This window comes from Pipistrellus kuhlii, unplaced genomic scaffold (assembly GCF_014108245.1).
Source record: "Pipistrellus kuhlii isolate mPipKuh1 unplaced genomic scaffold, mPipKuh1.p scaffold_m20_p_3, whole genome shotgun sequence".
Classification (NCBI taxonomy): Eukaryota; Metazoa; Chordata; class Mammalia; order Chiroptera; family Vespertilionidae; genus Pipistrellus; species Pipistrellus kuhlii.
In genome coordinates this window covers 156,975,666-156,997,569 of record NW_023425529.1, presented here as the reverse complement: position 1 = coordinate 156,997,569, position 21,904 = coordinate 156,975,666, and the positions used below count along the sequence as shown (strand labels likewise).

Here is a 21,904-nt window from a genome sequence, read left to right as displayed (position 1 = left end):
CTCAGGCAGCTGACTTGACCATCTGCTTTGGGCTGTAGATTGATTGCATACGTGGCCTGTTTTTCTGTTCGTCATTACGTGCCTGTCATAGATTAAAACCATTTTTTAAATGATTGTCCATAGACCTGGCAGAGCCAAGGCCTGCTGCTTCACCTTCCTCTCTAACTTAATTCAGCAATCCATATCCAAAGACCCATTGCGCTTGCCTGGATTCATCACGCAGAAGGGACACCCCCTGATTTACAAGCTGGTCACATCCAAGCACCTTGCATTCTGCATTTGACAATGATTGCTAATGGCCCATTCAGCTAAAGTATTTGCTTGTTAACAGGGAACAGAGCATGATAAATGTCCGGCAAGCTTGCGGCCTCCTTCAGCTTTTCAGTTGCAGACTGGTGCATATTTATGGCAGGCAGATGACAAAAGGAGAAGCTGAATTGCCCTGGCCTCCAGCTTTCTGTGAGGGCCAGGGTTAAAGTGATCAGAGAAATGATGCAGGAGAAAGCCCTGCCTCTCGTTTACTAACCATCATCCTGCTCTGACCATATTTCAGAAGTGTTACAGGTAAGGGTGGTTGAATCTGGCTTAACCAGGAAAAAGTATAGGTGGTCAATTATAAAATGTTTTCCACACCCACTGAATGCCAGGTAAACTTATTTCTGTGGCTCCTGCAGCAAATCAGCAGTGGCGCTTTGTTTTCCTTTCCACGTATAAACTCAAACATGTAATTCTAGTCCAAAGCATTTTGTGACAGGTGAGTGCATGCTTGCTGATTTCAAATAAATAACATAGTAGGAGAATGCTCCATTAAAGAAAAACAAGTTGTTTCTGCCCTTTGTAACTCTCTAAAGAAAACATAGGGAAACTTGGCTGTAGTGAATTACTCATAGTTCGCTATTTTCTTTCTCTAAAGCATGGTTAGATAAACGTTCTGACTATACCCAGTAGTGGGCAGGCATTCTGAAGGCTGGGAACGGAACTCTGGTGCTCTCTCTGCCTTGCTCTGAAAACCTTTGCAGGCTCTGGAGATTCTTCATGCTTTCTATATAAAACTATTAAACAATCCAGCTCATTTTCTCCATTTAAGTTTGGTTGCATCTGATTTTGACTACAGGCCGTGGGTCATTCATCCAATACTTGCCAGTTAAGTAACTATAGCATTTGAGGCATTACTCTGTCTTTTTTTTTTTTTTTTTTTTAATGGATGCATTACTCCCTTATCACTCCAGAATAGGTACAAGTGCTACCTACATTTTTTGAAACTGGCGTGTCAGTGTATGTTTGTGTTGGACAAAAACACAAGACTATATAGACAGTCCTGGGCTTTTGCTTGTTTGGTAGGGGTGTGCATTGGGGTAAGGGGGGTGCAATTCCCTGCCTTCTGCCTATTCTACTGTGGCTCCACAGTCAGCACTCCCTGCAGGATACTAAGCTCTGTGCATCTCAGAATCTCTGACCTACAGAGCCAGAGAGTCTGAAATGTCTCCTCCAGCTTCTCTTTGGCCTCTCGTGTTCCAGCCTGAGAACCTGAGGCCCGACGTGGTTTCACCACCAGATGGAATGCTTCTGAATCTGGCCTGAAAACATTTGCCCTGAATACAAACTGCCATAATAGTGAGTGAGGCTGGGCCAATTATGTCCAAGGCCAGCTCAGAATGTTTAAAATATGTATTTTATTGATTTTTGACACAGAGGAAGGGTGAGGGGTAGAGAGTTAGAAACATCGATGAGAGAGAAACATTGATCCACACCTTCTACTGGGGATGTGCCCTCAACCAAGGTACATGCCCTTGACCAGAATCAAACCTGGGACCCTTCAGTCTGCAGGCTGACGCTCTATCCACTGAGCCAAACCAGCTAGGGCATCAGAATGTTTATTAGCCTGCAGAAGAGATAGAACATGTCAGTTTTCAGTTAACTACCAGAACTATATTTGGGCTATACATCTTGGATAAAAACAAACATTCCCAAATCCCCTTTTAATAAAGATCTTAAAAATAAAGATCTTTATTATAATAGACTGTCCAGAAAGTTCACAGTTTCCCCTCTTTATGATGTAGTAGATCAAACATAATTTCTTTAAGTATTTTCTCTGTAATCCCACAGCAATTTAATTAAATACCCAGGCCATAGGAAAATCGGTATACACTGCACTGTCAAGATTCACACGCAAGTCTTAATCCCCTTCATCGCCACCCTCCCCATCCCTACAAGGCAGGGGACAAGAATTATTTCATTTCAGAATTTTCTAATAGTTGGCATTGACATCCAGTAAGTATTGGTTGAATGAACAGACACAACCCAAATGTATTTATGGCTCCCTGCTTTGTATTAACATATCACCTGCTGCTGGAGCTCCGTCTTTAGACCAAGGGCTATAGGATGTGAAGGCTTCAGAATCACCCGGAGGGGCTTGTTAAAACGGGACTTCTGGCCCCGCCCCCAGGATTGTGGGTTCCTGAGGTCTGGGTGGGACTTGAAACGTACATTTCTAACTAGCTCTCAGTTGATGCTGATGCTGCTCTAAGACCACACCTTGAGAACCTTGGCCTTTGAGCAAATTTTTTGGAAAACTATACAACATTAAATCCTCGTACTCTTTTTAAAAAAATATATTTTATTGATTTTTTACAGAGAGGAAGGGAGAGAGATAGAGAGCTAGAAACGTCAATGAGAGAGAAACATTGACCAGCTGCCTCTTGCACAGCCCCCATCGGGGATGTGCCCGCAACCAATGTACATGCCCTTGACCGGAATCGAACCTGGGACCTTTCAGTCCGCACACTGACGCTCTACCGCTGAGCCAAACCGGTTTTCGTGGGTCCTCATACTCATAAAGGCTGTTCTGGGATCTCTGAAGAAATCTGTGGCCCTGCCTCACTGCCGTGTGCCCCCATGCTTGCCTCTTTGGAGGCCATCAGGGATTATCTAGATCAGGGGTAGGGAGCCATTTTTCTATCCAGGGGCTATTAGGGTATTTATAACATCATTTGAGGGCCATACAGAATGATCAACTAAAAAAGTAGCCTGCTATATTTGGTCGAACATTTCATTAACTCACCCCTAATGCTTTAGCAGGGCCAGACCAAATGAGCTAGAATCTAGATATTTGATGGTGGATAATTCCTTGATTTATTCAACAAGTATTTATGAACTGTGAGGTCTATTACTAGACCCTGAGAATACAAAAATCAGTCTCTACCCTCAAAATACTTACATCCTAAGGGGAGTGGAGGGAATCCTGGTGGGAGGAAAGGCATTTCGTGATGTGGTGCATAGGGCTGTGGGCAGTGGGGTGTTCATTTTGGAGGGGTGTCCAGAAAAGCAGCTCCAGGGAAGGAAAAGTGAGTCTAGAGAGAAAGCAGGTATCTGAAAGCAAAATACACAGTAGATGTCTGCAATAAGCAACTCGAAGGAATAATATTCCAGCTAAGGGAGCTGTGTCTCTACAAAGTGTACATCTGCAAACACCTACATTATTTTATCAGAGCATAACTCAAAGATAGGACCCACAAATGAAACAAATCAACCGTGTGGGATAGTGAACCCAATGACTTTTCAGCTACCTTATTAATATGAGAATTAGCAGTATCCTGTGTCAGAAAGCTTGAGTTGATCCTGGAAAGCTCAGGCAATTGGATTTAGGGAAGACAACTAGGTAAATGCTCTTTTAGTTTAGATCAGAGTGCATGCTTTTGGAGTCTGGCTGTCTGGGCCCAATCCCAGTCTAATTCATTTTTAGCTATGAAGCTTTGGAAGTAGTATCCCCTGGGTGTCTCTCAGTTGTCCTGTCTCTAAAATGGGAATAATTATCTAATAGTACTGAATAAAAGAGTAATAAAATTGTGGTCAGGATTTAAAGAGTTTATTTAGCTTTGTGCTTGCCACAATGAGCCAATATATGTCAGCCATTGTTAATTAAAACTAATTGAATATCTGCTGTGCCCCTAGCTCTGGTTCAGTTTGCCTTTCACATACAAACGCAGAATAGGTAAAAGTAAAGTGCTAATAAAATTTTTCACATGGCACTTTCGCCTTTTTGTAAGGTCTGATGTCCCATTGTGGCTTTTTAGCTGCCAGACTTTTAAACATTCTTTAAGACTTTTCTGCTCTAGGAAGTACCTTTTAATCCCCTTCTACTACCAAAATTGGATACTCTTCTTTTGTGCTTCCTACCCCTGATGCTTTGTTGTGACATTCATAGCCCTGGACCGGCTCCTTCAATGTCACCAGAGAGGGCAGAGGGTCTGGGCAGAATTAACTTTGTGTGTTTTACTGCAGGTACAGTAAGAGATTGGGTACTTGAATAAAAATACAAATTCAGCCTGTAGGGAGGGCAGTGGAGCATTTTTTTTTGCATTAATATTAAATGGTATTTCTTATATAGAAACCTACTTACCTGGTGGATATAGTATATTTTATTGAACAAGGTTGAATATAGCTTATTATGTGCCAGCTGCTGTTCTCCTTGTTTGACCAATGCATTCAGCCATCATAGTAACCATCTATGTGGTACTTTTATGATTCCCATAGTACCAATGGGGAAACTGAGGCACAGAGTGGTTAATTATCTTGCCCAAAGTCCTATAGCCAATAAGTGCTACAGCGTGCACTTGAACCTGATTACTCTGGTTCCAGAACCCCTCCTAATTCCCTGCCTCTCTTATGCTGTGGCATGGGATAAGTAGAAATTGTGTACTAAATTAGGTGTTTGCTTAGAGCAGTACACACAAAGTGCAGAAAAAGAAAGTTTTGGGTACAACTCTTCCCTTGTCCATCTTGACTATAGCTTTCTCTGATGGGCATGCAATTCTAAATCGATCCTTTAAGTCTTCGACATAACAAGGTCGTACCCAGAGGGGGCTAGTTATGAAAGTGTGTAATATTAATGCACTTTGTGGGTATCACTCCTTTAATATCTGCTTGTTTGTTTGCTGGGAGAAAAAGCCAGATTTCCGAGGGGAGCTGCGTTTGGTTCTCCGCGGAGTGTGTCAAGCTAAGGAGATAGTATGACATCTTTTTTAAGAGTCTAGTCACAATTAAATGCCATTTTATTTCGGATTTTGGGAGCAGTGCCAGCTTCCAGCTTGTCAGAGCTGAGAAGACTCAAATCAAGTCCAGGCCTATTTCTACAGCAAACTGGGATTCTGGCGTCTTGCCTGTGGATTCATTCAGGATAGCCCATCTGGCTTTTGATGTTCAGCGAGTTTGGAGCAGTTTGTTTCAGGAAGCTGGGCAGCGAGTATTGGTGGGCCTGGGGCTCTTGTGACTCTCCTCTCCGGATGGCATTTCCCTGGGACTTATCATTTGCTTTTACCTATACACCAAGCAGCCAAATCACCAGATCTTTACTTCTCTTAGAGGGCCCTGGGGCATCCTCTTATTTCCTCCTCTCCAATTGCCTTCCTTTTAGTTCAGGAGCAACTGAGTACCTTATTTACCTTTGGGTTTGTTTTTTTTTATTTTTTTTTATTTTGTCAAGGTAATGCCAGGCTGCTCATGGTGACTGAGCAGGAAATATACTGTCCACAGGGTTACCATGGCAAACCATTCTCATGTTTCTAAGATATATGCAGTTTTTGGGGTAATCTTTAGGGAAGTCAGTAGCAACCCAATTGGTTTTACGCTTCTATTCACAAATTAGCAGTGCAGACCTGACTGTTGTGTAACCTGTCTGGTTTCTCTTCCCTCTTCCCCTCTCTCTGGGCTGACAGAGGCACTAGGAGGTGCAGGGAAATGTCTCCTGTCATATGCCCACCTCCCACCTATTCCTCACCCTTCTCTGGAGCCGGGAAGGAGGAAGTATTCAGGAGGCGGCTATAAAGCGATTACGCACAGCCTTATAAATCGTGTTGCTAGCCTTATTATGCTTGGCTGGCAAGAGGAATCTCAGCTTACATCAAGAGAGAACGAAAAGAATTTTGTCTCTTGTTAAAGCTTCCTTATCCAAGTATTCATCCTTTATTTACACGGACACCCATTGGCCTCCCCTTCTATACAAGGCACGGGGAGGACTGGGCACTCAGGTCCAAGGGTAAATGCAACAGGCTGAGTCCAAGAGGCACACTTCAGCTCGGAGAGCAAACACTGGAGGCCCTTGGTGTGCCCACCCTTGCTCGCAGAGCCGTTTGCCCCACCAAAGTTTCCTTCACCCATAAAACACCTGTGAATTGTTTTTCGAAATAGGCAAGATTCTTTAAAATAAAATAAAATAAATAAATAAATAAATAAATAAATAAATAAATAAATAAATAAAGTGATAATGGGAATGAAAGGCATGGGAGGGGTTGACAGAAAAGATACACCCAAATTCTAGGCTGTGCTGCTGCTATGTGCTAAGACCTTAATTCCATTTCTCTGAGCTGTTAAAGTGCCAACCCGTTCCTGGGATGATTTACGCGTGCCTTTCATCTCTGTGATTTTCCCACTCGGGTAGATGAGCACATAGATCTCCACGCTTCTCCCTAAAACAACAGAGAGAGAACCGGCTGGAGATGCCCTGTACGTTTCCTTCTCGATGAAAGGCATTTTTCTTTCTGGGGCCTCCCCTATAAATAAGGAGAGTTCCACCTTCCTTTATAGACTCCGGCTAAAAGCAGGGCTCGGAACAAGACCGTGCAGGTGCAAACAGCGTACAGCTGGGAAAGAAGCCCGCGCCATCTCCTGCCTCTCAGGGTTGTGAAACGCTTGTTTCAACAGTGGAGCCGGCGTGGTCAAGCCGGCATGACAAAGGCTGGCCTTAGTGATTCACCCTCTCCTTCGCTTTCCCACTGCACAGCGCTGCCTCCCAGGCTTCCTGGCCAAGTCTCTCCGTGTTGCTTTACCTGACCTTCCGTGCAGGCTTCATGGCGTGATTTTTTTCTTTTTTGGAAAGTTTTGAAGGAGGAGGGGCTGTTTTAGAGCCCTAGGTTTCTGGGAACTGTGGAAAGAAAACAGTGATATCTGTGTATCACACACTTAAAGTTTGACTTACAGATGAAGGTACCTTTTAAAAAAAATATTTTATTGATTTTTTACAGGGAGGAAGGGAGAGGGATAGAAAGCTAGGAACATCTATGAGAGAGAAACATCGGCCAGCTGCCTCTTGCACACCCCACACTGGGGATGTGCCCACAACCAATGTACAATACATGCCCTTGTCCGGAATTGAACCTGGGACCCTTCACTCCGCAGACCGACGCTCTATCCATTGGACCAAACCGGTTTGGGCTGAAGATACTTTTTTTAACCTCAGCTTGCGATAGGCTGTCCTATCATGAATGGTAGATTCTTATAGACAGTGAACATCAGGGTATGGATAAAAGTGAAGTAATGACGGGTTATTTTCCTGCAAGAAGAAAATTTAAGCTACGAGAATGTTACCTTTGAGGAGGTAAAAATAAAACTTATTCTAGCCACCAGTGTTTTGAGCATTATATCACAAATAAAAGACAAGATTAACATCAGAAGGAGTCGGTTTTCATTCAGTTGTGCGGCATTGTAGGCTGTGAAATTTAATCTTATTTTGACTTGTATGGTAATTGCAGGATGACAGAGGGAAATGGATTAAGTTTAAATGAAAGTATACACATCAGCACGCACAGACTGTTAAATGCAAGTGGAGGTCGCTGGGCCAAAAATGTATTGCAGATTAGAATTTTATAAATAAAACTTTCCTGTGGACCAGCTTAATGCTTTTTTTTTTTTTTGAGTATGTGCACAAAGAGGCACAAGTACTGTAGCGCCTCACTTTGAAGAGTTGCTGAACTGGTTTGCAGGCATATAGGCTCCCAGTGCACTTGAATTCCTGTGCTTCTCATCTTTCCCCCTCTTGAAAAGGTTTCGCTTGTCATTGGTGTGAAGTTTGAAATGCACACCCCTCCTCTTAGTTCTTGGATTTATAACAAGTTAATGGCCCCAAATTGTATAGCCTGCTTTTATGCCCCTTTTTCTTTCCCTTGAATACATCGGGTTCATGTTGCAGATAATATTTGTTTCAGAAAAGTGGGAAAGAAGGGGCACCTGCGAAAACACACAATTGTTCCAGCACACATACACATGCGAGTTAAAGCAGAAAATGTCAGTTACGGCCTCCAGTGACTACCTTGTTTCTTGGCGGTTTAAAGCCACTCTCGGAGGAGGTAGAGGTACACTCTCTGGAAGTTTTAAGGTAATTACTTGTTACTCCAAGCAGTGGGATCTGGTAACCTAATTCCGTACAAACCTGACACCCCCTAGCTACACCGCACTATCTCTGGTTTCAGAAGATGTTTGTAAAGAAAATTGTTCTGTTGTTAAAGTGCAAAAAGGGGGCAGTAAAGTGCTATGCACAAAAAAGGAAAAAAAATTTCCCCAAGTATTTCTTATGGCTGATATTGCCTAAGTCTTTTTTTTTTTGGGGGGGGGGGGGCTGTTTTCATTTATTTATTTATATATTTTATAACAAAACTCTCCTGTCTGGGGCTTGTAGAAAATAACATTATTAAGCAGTAGCAGCAATCTAGCCTTAAAGGAAAGTCATGCAAAACTGAATATCCTGCCTGCTTATGAAATGTGCCCTCAGATTCACACACTCATGAACGTTATCTGCAGTGTTTATACTCCCTGAGTGCACAGAGCGTTTCTGAAAGGCATCTTGGGCTTCTGTGCTAATCCTATTCTGTCTCCCTGTGGACTGCGAGGCCCAAATGCACGGTGACGTTACGGGTCAAGGGCTCGGGCTTATCTAGAGCAGCGTGCATCTTTTGTCAGCAGGTAACTGGGAAGACCAGCCAGTTACAGCAGAGCAGCAGCGTGCTTTCCCTCATTCGGAGTCTCAGTCTCACCCCGTTTACGAACTGACTGCTCTTCTTCCCTGCAGCCTTTCGCATTTAAGTCAAATGAAATGGAAGCGTTTTATGGGGAAAGTGGGAGTTTCCTAACATGCGATAAAAAGACAGAATTTTGATTTGTGAACGAGTCGACTTCATGATGCGCTGTGATTTTTGGTATGCCAACTGCTAAGGTAAACCTGTCCCCAAAGTTCCTGACGCTGGCATGCCGCATCCCTACACTGTTAGCCAGCTCCCAGATTGGTGCAGTTCAGTAATGAAGCATAAATTCTGTCTATCCCATATGTTTTTTTTTGTGTGTGTGTGTTTGAATGAACTAGTACATTGCATAGTAGCTGTTACAACAGCTTTTGTGGACTCAAAAACGGATTTGTTAAGTAGATCCCATTTCAGATTATAACTGCTTTAAAAATCTGATTTTAGAGAGGGAGGAAAGGAGAGAGAGAAACATCAATGTGAGAGAAACATCAGTCCGTTGCTTCCTGGCGGGGACCTGAACCCACAACCTTCCAGTGCACAGGATGATACTTCAGCTAACTGCCAGGTCTACAATAACTTTTTTAGTTAAGCTTTCTAAGAAATTGCATCAAAAAATGTTGAAAAGTCTACAGGCCTTATATATTTTTAATGCTTATTTTAAAAGCCAGAGTTCTGAAAGCTTGCTCAAGAAATGATAGAGTTTGTTCTTTGCAACGGTACAAAAATAATGTTCCAATCTGATCACAAGAATCATGTAGTGTTTATTGCAGAAACTTCTGAAAAAACCCAGACAGCTAAAAATTAGAGTCTAAAGCATACATTCTGATGATATAATTTTGAACTGAAAGGAAACATGAAAGCAATGCTCCATGAAAAAAGTAATTATTTACTTATGAATCCAATTCTGCTTGGCAGTTTGCTCCAGAGACAGATCATCCCAAGTAGAACTCCTGTCCCCTCAGTGTGCACACCGGCAGGACTGGCCTTGGTCCTGTGACATGAGTACCATCGTTCTATTTTCAGGTGGACAGTACCTGCCATAAGAATATAAGTGTGCAGAATATAAGTGTGCAGAACAATCTACTTAATATAGTAAATGGTAAATAGAAATGGCTCTGGGTCTGAGCTGACACTTTTTAAATTAGAAACACCTTTATCATGTCTGGTTGGAGGGGCTTTGCCTGACCCAATCATTTGGCCACAGAAACTGGTCATTCTGGTCAATATGTCTTCATTTTCATCTCTTGTATTCTGCATCAGCTTCATATTTTTGCATTTGTCACAACATTTCGAGTTGCCCTTGCTCATATGGGAGTTTGGCATATTTATGCGTTGTTGAAGAAGACCCAGCTCTTTCGTATTTCATGTATGTTTTTACAGACTTATTATTGGGACCAAAGGGGCCATTCAGTCATTTGGCTGTTCTTGTAGGTGAACCTCGAGGAAAAGGGGAAGAAGTCTTTGGATGGCTGTCCTGAGGTGAATGTGTTATGGCCAGAGGCCAGGCAGGAGAGGGTAGGAGAGGAAAGAGAAGGGGAAAGGGGGCACCCGCAGGGGGCTGCAAAGTGCACTTGTGGTTCCACTACAGAGCTATCCCCAGGAATCTCAGCTCCTGGCTTCCCAGGCATCCCCTCATTCCATCCAGCCAGGTTCAGAAGTCAATTGGGCAATCATGGCCTCCATCTGACTTATCCCGTGAGACCCGATAGTGCAATGCTGGCCAATAGAAGAATCTAGGCTTGTGATCACAACTTGTGGTGTTCTGCTCTATCAAACGAAAATTGCATGTCACCATCCCTACACTCCTAAGTGGCTGGTTTGTGCTGTAAATGCATTGCGCTAGCTTTTTTTTAAAACAAGCCTGGGTTCCTAGAGTGGATTTAAACGTTAAAGAACACCATGTCACACACTGTCTGCATTGTAAAAATAATTTACCCAAAGATGAACATGAAGTTGAAATGTGTAATTTAGATTATTAGAGATCTAATTTCGGTTATTAAATAGTAATGTCTAATTTAGGTTATTAGATTGATTCAAAGTATTCCCCAGGGAAGAATTACAGTCTGGTTTTTCAGAGTAACTTTTAAAAACTTGGATTAAGTTCAGTTGGGAATCGGAAGATAAAAACATACATCAAACCATTTCATTTTGGGCAGGTTACATGTGGAACCCTACTTCCAATGTCCATTTTATTCCACATTATACTGTCTCTTTACTAGTTTTGATTCAAAATCATAACATTTATTATCTTGCTTGGGAATGATTCATTGGGGGGAAGGAAAACACAGGAGTTGCCTCTTTCTGCTCAGCTTGCCCCACTCTCGTAGCATTCCACGGAAGCCCTTCCATGAGAAGTCACAGCACCAATGTCCGGGAAACAGTGCTGAGCCCCAGCTCTCCCGATGGGGTGGCAAATCCAGCTTCCCCTCTCAGAAAGGCAGTGCGGTGACTGCTCTGCCCTTAAGTAGCCTGGCTCAGAGAAGAAACTGGCCTGATGGTGTTCTCTCTTCTATGTAGGACATGAAGCACGATTGATCTTTGTCTTTTGGTTTTATGTTCAACACCAGCAGATTTGATTAAATGATGCCTCTAACCACTTTTTACTTGGGATCTAGTTTAATAAAAACAGCTTCACCTGTGTGATACGTATTATAACTATGGGGCTTTTCCTCTGTGCTTCTTCTGGTTACAATATGGTCATCACACAAAAAGAAATCTGACATTCACTCTGGATGGCCAGTTGAGTCATTTAAAATTAGCCAGTTGTCACTATCATAGTTGTTTTTGACACATCCTAGTGAACATAAGTGTATTATTGAATATTACAGAATATTTGGGGAAGTTTCTTTTGGTTCTGTGTCACCTTTTGGCTCGTGGCCTCCTAGGACAGTGGTCGGCAAACTCATTAGTCAACAGAGCCAAATATCTACAGTACAATGATTGAAATTTCTTTTGAGAGCCAAATGGTTTAAACTTAAACTTCTAATGCCATTTCTTCAAAATAGATTTGTCCAGGCCATGGTATTTTGTGGAAGAGCCACATTCTAGGGGCCAAAGAGCTGCATGTGGCTCGCGAGCCGCAGTTTGCCCACCACGGGCCTAGGGGAAGGCAGGGATCCCAGATTGCTGCCCTCATGAGCCGTGGTCTCTGGTTCTCTTCCCTCAGAAGTAGTCTCGGCTTTGGGTACAACCACGGTGATTGGCCTGGAGGTAGATGGAGGTGCTCTCAAGCTTGTGTGCAGACTGACTTTCTCTTGATTTCCTTTAACTTTATGGCTTCTGTGAAAAGCTCAATTGAAGAAAAAAAAAAATCCATTTCACAAACCAGATTTATGCTTTCACGTAATGCAGTGAGACCTGAAACTTGTGCAGAGAAAGGGCGCTTTTCCTGTGGTGCCCGGTGTTCTGCGCAGGTGTATCCTCACCTGTTTTGCATGTTGGGTACGCGCGCAGTGATTACACGAAGAGAACGTGATGTAAGGTGCTTTGATCAGCGCTTAGCATAGAGTAAGTGCTCAAAAGCAGCAGTGTTTTTGTTATTAGTGTTTCTGGAGGTGTTTAATTGCCTTGCAGTTTTAATAGAAAACGACTGCAGAGGACTGCTGATACCCATAAATCCTTCCAGAGCGAGCAGCTCTGAAACTCCATCTGCACGGCTCCTTGTTCTCCAGAAACACCATCCTGTCTAGGCTGCTGTCTTCTGGAAATCCCATCTCTGCTCTCAGCAAACCCCAGTCCCAACGCTAGGTGGTCCCAACTCGAGCATTCCTTCCATGCCTGTAATTGCAAATAGTTTGTGGCACCTAATTTGACTTTACTTTATTTGTGTATATTTTGGCTCCCATTTGTTCTTCCATATATATATTTTTCAGAGAATACATTACTTACGGAGCATTTACCATATGTCAGCCCTTGGGCTTTCGTTATTGAATCAGACACACCTGGGACCTCTGGCCCTCGGGGAGATAGATTGTAAATTCCTGATGATCAGGATCTTCTACTTTTTTTTGTTGTTATTGTCCCTCAGAGTCTGGCATGAAATACAGCCCTTTAAGTTGTTATACTCATATGACTCCTGTTTGTTCCCCTGTTGCCTTAGAAACAGTGAGGGCTCCTGGGAGGGCAGAAAGAGGCTGCAGGGGCTCAAAGGCACACAGTGGTGACGTGTATGAGGAATCTGTGATTCAGGCTCAAACGCAGCCTCGCCCTTTCCCTGTGGAGAAATCCTAACCTCATCAATTAAAGCCACTGCTATGCTGACCATTGGATATATATGTGTGCTTACAGAGTAAACCTCTAAAGCACTCAAGCATTGGGTATTTTTCTGTGGATTTGCATAAAGAAGCAGTTTTTATATCTGCTTATTATATATATATATGTTTATATTTCAAATATATATGTTTATATTTCAAATATATATGTTTATATTTATATATATAAATATTTCAATATAAACATATATATATTTATATGTGTATATATATATATATATATATATATTAAACTTTTTATTTTATTGATTTCAGAGAGGAAGGAAGAGGGGAAAGAGAGATAGAAACATCAATGATGAGAGAGAATCATTGATCGGCTGCCTCCTGCACGCACCCCACACTGGGGATTGAGCCTGCAACCAGGTGTGTGCTTTTGATCGGAATTGAACCTGGGACCTTTCAGTCCCCAGGCCGATGCTCCATTCACTGAGCTAAATCGGCTAGGGCAGCAGTAATATTTTTAATATTCCCTTGAAACAGTTACTTTTTCAGGGGAAAGGGATGACATTCTTGCTTTCCTTTTTGCCACAATATATTCTGCAAAGTGAACTGACTCTTTTCAAGCATTAGAAATAGTGAGTTTTACTGAGATTTACTTTCCATGAGCATATTAAGTATGTTTATTGAAATCTGAGGTTCTTCCCCTTCCCTTTATGGGTTATGGCTTCCCCATCACTGACTATTACCGCTTTTCATGGGATTTGTGCCTTCTGAAAATATGGTCTAGGACATGGAGATCTTTGTTGGCACATCAGCCCATGTGTCACGCCTTCTTGGCCTCACCCATCAGCACCAGCAAGAGCTGTAACTCCGAGTTGGTGAGTGAAGAGGGAGTCATGAGGAGTTACTGCCATGGGTGGGAGGACGCCTCCGATGAGTCGTTGGTGAAGCAGGAAGAAAACGTATCTCATGAAGGAAACAAGATCCTGGGAGCATTTTGAATGAAGAGAGAGCTCGGTGAGCCAAACTTTAGACATAGGGTGTGATGTGGGAGAGTTCTAAGATAGGCAGAGGTGATATACAGCTTGCAGGGGTGGGGGAGCTGATGCATATTTTGAAAAGAATCGACTGGATGGACAAGAAGATGGGTCCATCTGGCTGCTAAGGATGCTGATGTCTGAGGCGGGGACAAGCCCCTGGGGCGCTGGCCTGTGGTGAAAGTGGATGGGTGTGGAGGCAGGTACAGGTCTCCAGGCTGCAGGCTCCAGGCTGTGATGGATGAATACTAGTACTTCCAACAACAGCTTACCTGTGGTGGTTGCTCTGTGTCAGCTGCTAAAAGAGAAGATTTAGGGTAGAAAATATTTGAAGTGAGGTGGGAACCCCAGGCAGGAATTTGCTTCTGGTCTTGGGATGCAGTGAAGGTTTCCTAAGAAGGTTAAGGGATAAAACTGAGAAAAGGGTTGTGTCAGGAAGGTGAGTGAGATAAGGCTCACATGATTTCATTGGTAGTGATTGCCAGCAACATATCAGAAGCCCTGTAAGGGACAAGTGTGAAGGCTAAAAAGCCTTTTCCGCAGACAGTCTGATTCCATCCCACCACCAGAACCTAGAGTCTTCGTTTTCTTATTCTCAAAGATGGACTTGCCTAGAGAGTCCACACTGGCACTCAGGAGGTTGGGGGAATACCCAGGAGTCCTTGGGTCCTTTGGAGTTGAATTTCCAAAGCATCTCCCCTGGAAACTGGGAAAATGGTCAAGAAGATCAAAGAGAGACTCTTACTCACTGGTAATCTTCATTTGTCCAAAGTCCTAGAGAATTCTTCACGTATGCACACATGTTTGTATGAAATTAGTCATGGTGATTTAAAAAAAATACTCATTTGGGTATTACGTTAGGTGATTTTTGTTCTCCTTCCCTTCCTCCCTTCCTTTCGTTCTTTCATTTTCTTTTTGTTAATGAATAAATGTCATATGTCCTGGCTAAAAAAGCTTAATAACAAAAATAAAGTGTGGTGGTGGTGGGGGGGACTTCTCTCTCTTCAGGATTGTAAAGTAGCGCTCCCAAGGAAGATGACAAACCACTGTCAGCAACATGCATTTTCCCCTGCCATAACAGAGTATTGGTTTTTAATATAAATCTGTAATGTAATTTCTGTTATGTCCTGTGATGCTTCATAACCACCCTCATGCAATTTTCAGAAAATTAATACCATTCATTAGGATACATCATAACCTGTTTCCTTGGTTCGGATTTGACATCGAGGGTGCCCCGCCATCCTGGCTTTCTCTCTCATTGCATTACAGCCCATTCATTGTTATGGCTGGTGGGCTTCCCTGGTTAAATAAAGGGTCGGATTGGCAGGATTCAGACATGATGCTTTGTTCTTGGACTTTAATATTTTAATGAGCCTGAAGGCTTGGCTGCGCACAGAGGAAAGAGCTGGGATCTCTAAGTGTGTTGTTGGTGTTAGCACTTGTAGAAGGATGTTCATTAGGAAGCTCTTGTTTCAGTTTCAGAGAAACTCCCCATTAAGAGCGATCTTTCAGCAGCACGGCTAGCAAGAAAGAGGCAGGGGAGGGGGGGACGCTTTTAGCTGTAAGCATGGAGGGGATATTGTATCAGTTGTCTTAGTTCTAAAGCTTTGCTTCTAAGAATTAATTGGAGCAAATACATCTCCAGGGAAGGGAAGAAAGGGTTGGTGGAGCAAGGACAGTAGCTGCTGTCCTTGCAAGTCAGGGACTCTTCATCTTGCAGCTGAATCAATACCACAACTAATTATTTCTAGTTATCTTTTATGGGTTTGTAAGACATTTCTTTTGTTCGCTGCCATAAAAAACCCATTGTTTGATCAGTGACTGACTAATTATGATAAGTAATTTGAAACATTCTTGATGAAACTTGTCTGTTAATTAACATCAACAGCCAATGGAAACTTAACAAGACAACAAAGTATTAGTGCGCCCACTGTTCGCTGGCGCTGATGCCATCTTTCTGTGGCATGCCCAATAAACGAAAGCTGCCAATGGTTAAAAAATAACAAACAGGTGGGGAGGGCTGACTCACCCGCAGGAAAAGTTATTGTAAAGTTACACAAAGAAGTACTGAACTATGAAAGTGAGGGGGTAGTAAAGAAACGTCAGCAGGCTGATTGGTCCCGTTGCGCAGGGTAGCGATTTTCAACCAGGGTGTCGCAAGAGGCCCGCTGATGTGCTACAAGAATTAAAAAAACAACAAAAAACAAAAAATATGCAGTAGCTGACTATTTAGTCAGAGGCACTGACTCTTCCCTTGGATTATCAGGTGAAAAGTGACAGCAGCCAATACAACAATAGTTATCCGGTGTGAATGAATCAAAATTATGCCATTTTTGGGGTTGGATCTGCAAAAAAAATATTTTTTTTGGTGTGCCACCGAGTTTTAGTAATTAGTTTGTGTGTGCCATGATATGAACAAGGTTGAAAACCGCTGGTGTTGAGTAAGGAGAGTAGATTTTTCACAGAGAGGAAGGGAGAGGGATAGAGAGCTAGAAACATCGATGAGAGAGAAACATCGATCAGCTGCCTCCTGCACATCCCCCACTGGGGATGTGCCCGCAACCAATGAACATGCCCTTGACTGGAATCGAACTGGGACTTTCAGTCCGCGGACTGACGCTCTATCCACTGAGCCAAACCAATTTCGGCTTTTCCTTTTCTTTAAAGTTTAATTCCTATTATAAATACATTCATCCCAGGCTGATCTGAACTAAGATACTTTTAGTAAATAAAAGTTTGAATTTATAAAATTGTAGTTTGGAGTTATTGGTGTTGTCTGGCTATTTTGTGATAATTATTAATATGTTAACATTTGTCAACTCAATGTTGTTTTTTTTTGTTTTTTTTTTATGCTTTCAGATTTCTACCTGGACAAGGACTGGTACTATACCCACAGATAGGAGACAAATTGGATATTATTTGCCCCAAAATGGACTCTAAAACTATTGGCCAGTATGAATATTATAAAGTTTATATGGTTGATAAAGACCAAGCAGACAGATGCACTATTAAAAAGGAAAATACCCCTCTCCTCAACTGTGCCAGACCAGACCAAGATGTAAAATTCACTATCAAGTTTCAAGAATTCAGCCCTAACCTTTGGGGTCTAGAATTTCAGAAGAACAAAGATTATTACATTATATGTAAGTATAATTCTCTTTATTTATTTTATAGAAATTAGGATAAGCTAAATAGGTTTGTATCAAGTTTTGCTTCCTTAAAAGTATTATTGTGGCAAATATTTGGTGATAATCCATTTTTGGGAAAGAAACCTTAATTGAATGTGGGACCCTGTACTAATAGTACTCATTAAATATAAATACCTAAAGAGAAAAAAAATCTCCTAGAGTTTTTATAGCATTGAAATAAATGAATATATATATGAATATACTCAGCATCTCTACTAACAAAAGCATTTTTAAGGACCATTGGTGAGATTTTTGCTGGGTAACTCTTGTGCTGTGACATTTCTTTTCATTAATTCATCCATCTAGCCATTCACTCACTCATTTATATTTCCTCTGTGCCAGAAACTGTGCCTTAGTAATAGGGATTCAACAGTAATAAGGGTACCCTTTCCTCATGAAGGCATCAGTGAGATGGAGCATATAGGTTCGAAGGATGGGTGTTACAGACAAACCACAGTTGTGCATGGGCACGTCAAAAGCAGATTTAGTGGGGGTTGCTCAACCAATTACTTTTAAAAAATCTATCTGGACATTTGCTACATTGCATTAGGAACATATTTTATGTACCCTTTGAGTCATATCTGAACCGCTGTCTAATCATGAGGCTGTGAAAGTCACATAGTGCATCCCCTGGAGCACATGCCTACTCAGGCAAACTCCATCGTAGCACAAAGCCAGAGTCATTCTAGGGCCTGGGCTTTGTCAGTGCAGACTGGGTGATTGAGATAGCTCTTCACATCACTCAAGCAATGAAATAATTTTTTCTTAATTTCTTTGGTTTAAAATTTTGCTCACTTATCTATTACCATAGTCTCGGTTCCTTAGGGAGGAGCACTTAACTGCTCTCCAATGGCTGCACCCTCCCATCTCTTGGTGACCAGGTTAAAACTCTGCTTTCTCAGCCTATTAGCTGCTCTTTTTAAAGCTCAGAGTCAATAATTCACTGAATAGTGACTTAGTGCTCAATAATGTAATATTTTTTACTACATTTGCAATTAAAACAAAAGTGGTCATAGCCATCCAATTCTCTTATTATCCTTTGCTGTAAACCTTAAGTGCCACAGAGACTGAAAACCTATTTGTAGGTGAACCTGATACACAGAGAGTGGCTGAGCGAGAATAAGTAACAAAAAGGAAAAATGGTGAATTATATATTTAAAGAAATAATTATTGTAAAATGAAAATAAAAGCATTCTAAGGGATGAAACAAGTAGATTGGGTGGCAAAGTGTACAAAATAATAGAGACATCTTTGAGATTCTAAAATAGTTATTAGGTAGAATAAATGGAAACCTTAAGCTTTTGTAAGCCTAGTGGCTTTTTTTTTTTTTTTAAAGACAATTTACTAAGTAAGATTTTACCAAGGGCACTAATGTTTGGTATACCATTTATAGGGAACTGAAAGTGACTTCAGATGAGTTCATTAAGAAGGTTAATTCCCCCAGGTAGGGTGGAAGAAAGAAAGAATATGGAGGTGGTGTGGGGAGAGCTGAAGAGCAGATGCCGTAGAGTATCAGATGTTCCTATGGTGTTAGATGTTGTCTTAGAGCTGTGCCTGCAGCCCAAGCCCACAGATTGACTCTTCCTTGCAGACCCGTCAACAGACTCGGATTCTCTCCTCCATGCACTTTAGTCTATGACTTCATGAAAACGGCTTTTCATTTCTAAGTTCCCAGGGAGTGGAAGTGGGATTTCAGCAACCATGGGGCTAGCCTTGAGTCTGAATATGCAGGAAATAAATATAAATACTAAACAAGCAACATCTTTTGGTTGTTTAAATGTGAGCATTTAATAATAAATGACTTATCAACACATGGCAGGTTTGTATTTAGAACCACAGTTTACTTTGTAATTAATTATGATACTAATCTGCACAATGATGACATTTCTTATTTTTCTTCTCTCTAAAAACTCGTTATTAGATTCATTGTGGGTAGCTGAGCTCTGCTGGCCCCCAGAACTCTCCATAGAGTTCTGATTTACAGTGCAAAAGCCAGGGATAAAGGAATTGTTCTTAAAATAGAGTTGAGCATTTCAAGGTTGGAACAATGAGAGGCGGTTTGAATGCGGCTGGTTGGGTGGTTGTCACTGGGCTGGGTGAGGGGCCCGGAGCTCAGACTGGGGAAGTCCACGCAGACTCTCCACAGAGAGCTGAAAGGCTTCCACCACGGCACAGACATAGGACGACTTTACAGAAGTGGGGAAAGTGCAGAAACCGATTTGTCACCCAGCCTACAGCAAAGCTCACTGACACACAGCTTTCCCTGGGAAAGAAATAATGATGAGAAGAACACATTCTAAAGTAGTTTAAAAAGTTAATGTGAACATTTTTGCTTCTTCAAGAATCCCAAGGCATCAAGACAATAAAGAAATTTTAAAAAGTGACTACTTTCCACATCAAACAGTCTTCTAAAAAAAAAAATATATATATACATTGATTTCAGAGAGGAAGGGAGAGGGAGAGATAGAAACATTAATGATGAGAGAGTGTCATTTATTGGCTGCCCCCTGCATGACCCCACTGGGGATGGAGCCAGCAACCCAGGAATGTGCCCCAACCATCGGGACTCGAACCTTGACCTGATTTATAGGTCAGTGCTCAACCACTGAGCCATGCCAGTTGGGCACACATCAAACAATCTTAATATTTCTCTCTCTCTCTCTCTCTCTCTCTCTCTCTCTCTCTCTCTCTCGTTTTCCTCTCTCTCATAGTCACATTCTAATTAAAATCCTACTCTACCAGGTAGCAGGAGAAAGAAACTTGAAATTTACAAGTATATGTTTAATACTTCAAATCATCGATTTATTTTGAGATAGTCAATAAATAACACTGGTGTTTTTGAGTTGCTACAATATATGCTACATGTGCTTAATTTCAGATGTTAGTGTCTACTTAGCACCTTCATAACTAAGAAAATCAATATGATGTTCATCATCAGTATGGAAATCATCAATATTGTGTGTTGCTTTCTTTCCATGGCAAGAAAGAAGAGAATTAATAGTTACAAGTAGTACTTGATTACTCTGCAAAGGAACAGTCTAAATTGCTAATGGACTGAATTGGTGCCCTAGATCTCCTGATTCCAGGAGCACTGGGCCTGGGGATATGGGTTCTAGTCCTGCTGCCTGAGCTTAATAACAATGTAGCTTTATTTCTTTGAATTTTAATTTCTTCTCTAGAAATGGCTGTTGTTGTTGTAGTTCTGGCTAGTGATGGAAGTCTCCAGTTCCCAACTATGATTGGACATACGCATCCAATATAGGAACTCGTGTTAGTGTAGCTTTTATCCCATTGAAATAGACAGGATCTGCTGTAAATTACTTAAAGATGTTTAATTTGATGTGTAGTATTACCAGATTTAAAATACAGGCACTATACTTTTGAGTTTCAGAAGTAAATATTAATTTTTAATTGGAAGTGTATTTTAAGACTACTGAGTGTATATTCATCACATGACAAAATGCTATGAATCCTCATTAATTCTCCTCATAGCTGGTTATTTGCTTTGACATGTGGCAAAATGATATATGCAAGTTTTCTGAATGTTTAGAATTAACTTTTTCAAGTGACCTATTTCTCTAATTAGCCTCAGGCCTAATTTGCATAATAAAATCTCTTAATCTTAAATGATCCCAAGGTAGGGATGCTAAGGTCATTTGGTCTGAAAAAGCCCCATTTTATACTGCATTCAGATTCTTAATTACCTTAAAAGCATAGTAAGCATTTTATGTACCCTATAGTTAACTTTTATTAAGTTTAAAAAAAGTTTATGAAATAACTATCTCTGAAGTTGCCTGTTGTCAAGGGCAGTTCTGTCTTAGTAAACACTTCAGTTAATATTAGGAAAGCATTTCTAACTGTTCTCAGTCTTCATCCATATTTATGTCTTAAAGTTTTCTTGTAGACTCTTGGTGCCTGGTTTATAATTTCTTTTTAGAGGTGAAAGAGGCGAATGAGTCAACAGTTTTGGTGTGTTGGCCCTTTGCAACATTCAACCTTAGGAAGGTTCTGTGGGTTAACCAGCCTTTGCACAAAATCTCCTAAAATAGCTACGAAGAGGTTTTCATCACACTACAAAATTATGTGAGTCAGAAGACAGACAAAAATGAGTGTCATTGGATGAACACTGTGTCAGGAAACAGTGGCCAGGGCAGAGTTGTTAGAAAAAAGAACACTACATGCTCAGAGCACCTCCCAGTTTAGCTTATGTGACTTTTGTGTTATTTTACTTCAAATCCATAGCCAAGACATGGATTTGTGGGAAATTGTCTAATCGCTTCCATTAAAAGTTGTTCTCGAAGGTACACCCTGCCATGTTCACAGTCATCCTTCCGAAAGCCATTCCTCACTTTCCGTGCCTTGGGAAATTCTTCCCTGAGAAATACTGGATGAGTTAGAATGAGTCACCATTCTTCGGCCCTTCGTTGGCTTAGTTCTCCAAAGCATTTTTTTTAAATCAGAGAATATAAAATGGGAAGTCTCCACAGTCAGCTTTGCTATTTTTAGGCATAAACTCCACTGCTGAACAAAATTGCAAAATAAATTAAAACACTTGCATGATGAAACACTATTTTTTAAAGAATCAAAACAGAAGAACAGATTTCATTTCTGTATTTTTATTTTATTTACTTGTATTTGGGGAGTAGGTGGGGCAAATGGCACTAAAATATACTGGATGT

General features: G+C 41.4%; 1 protein-coding gene across 1 annotated transcript in view; it reads left to right on the top strand.

Moving 5' to 3' along the window:
• The window catches only part of EFNB2 (ephrin B2), a 46,893-nt gene that overhangs the window by 7,035 nt on the left and 17,954 nt on the right, over window positions 1-21,904 (top strand). The window contains exon 2 of the mRNA XM_036458228.2: window positions 16,897-17,180. Coding sequence (XP_036314121.1) covers window positions 16,897-17,180 — 284 coding nt within the window. The remainder of the gene's footprint in view (window positions 1-16,896; window positions 17,181-21,904) is intronic.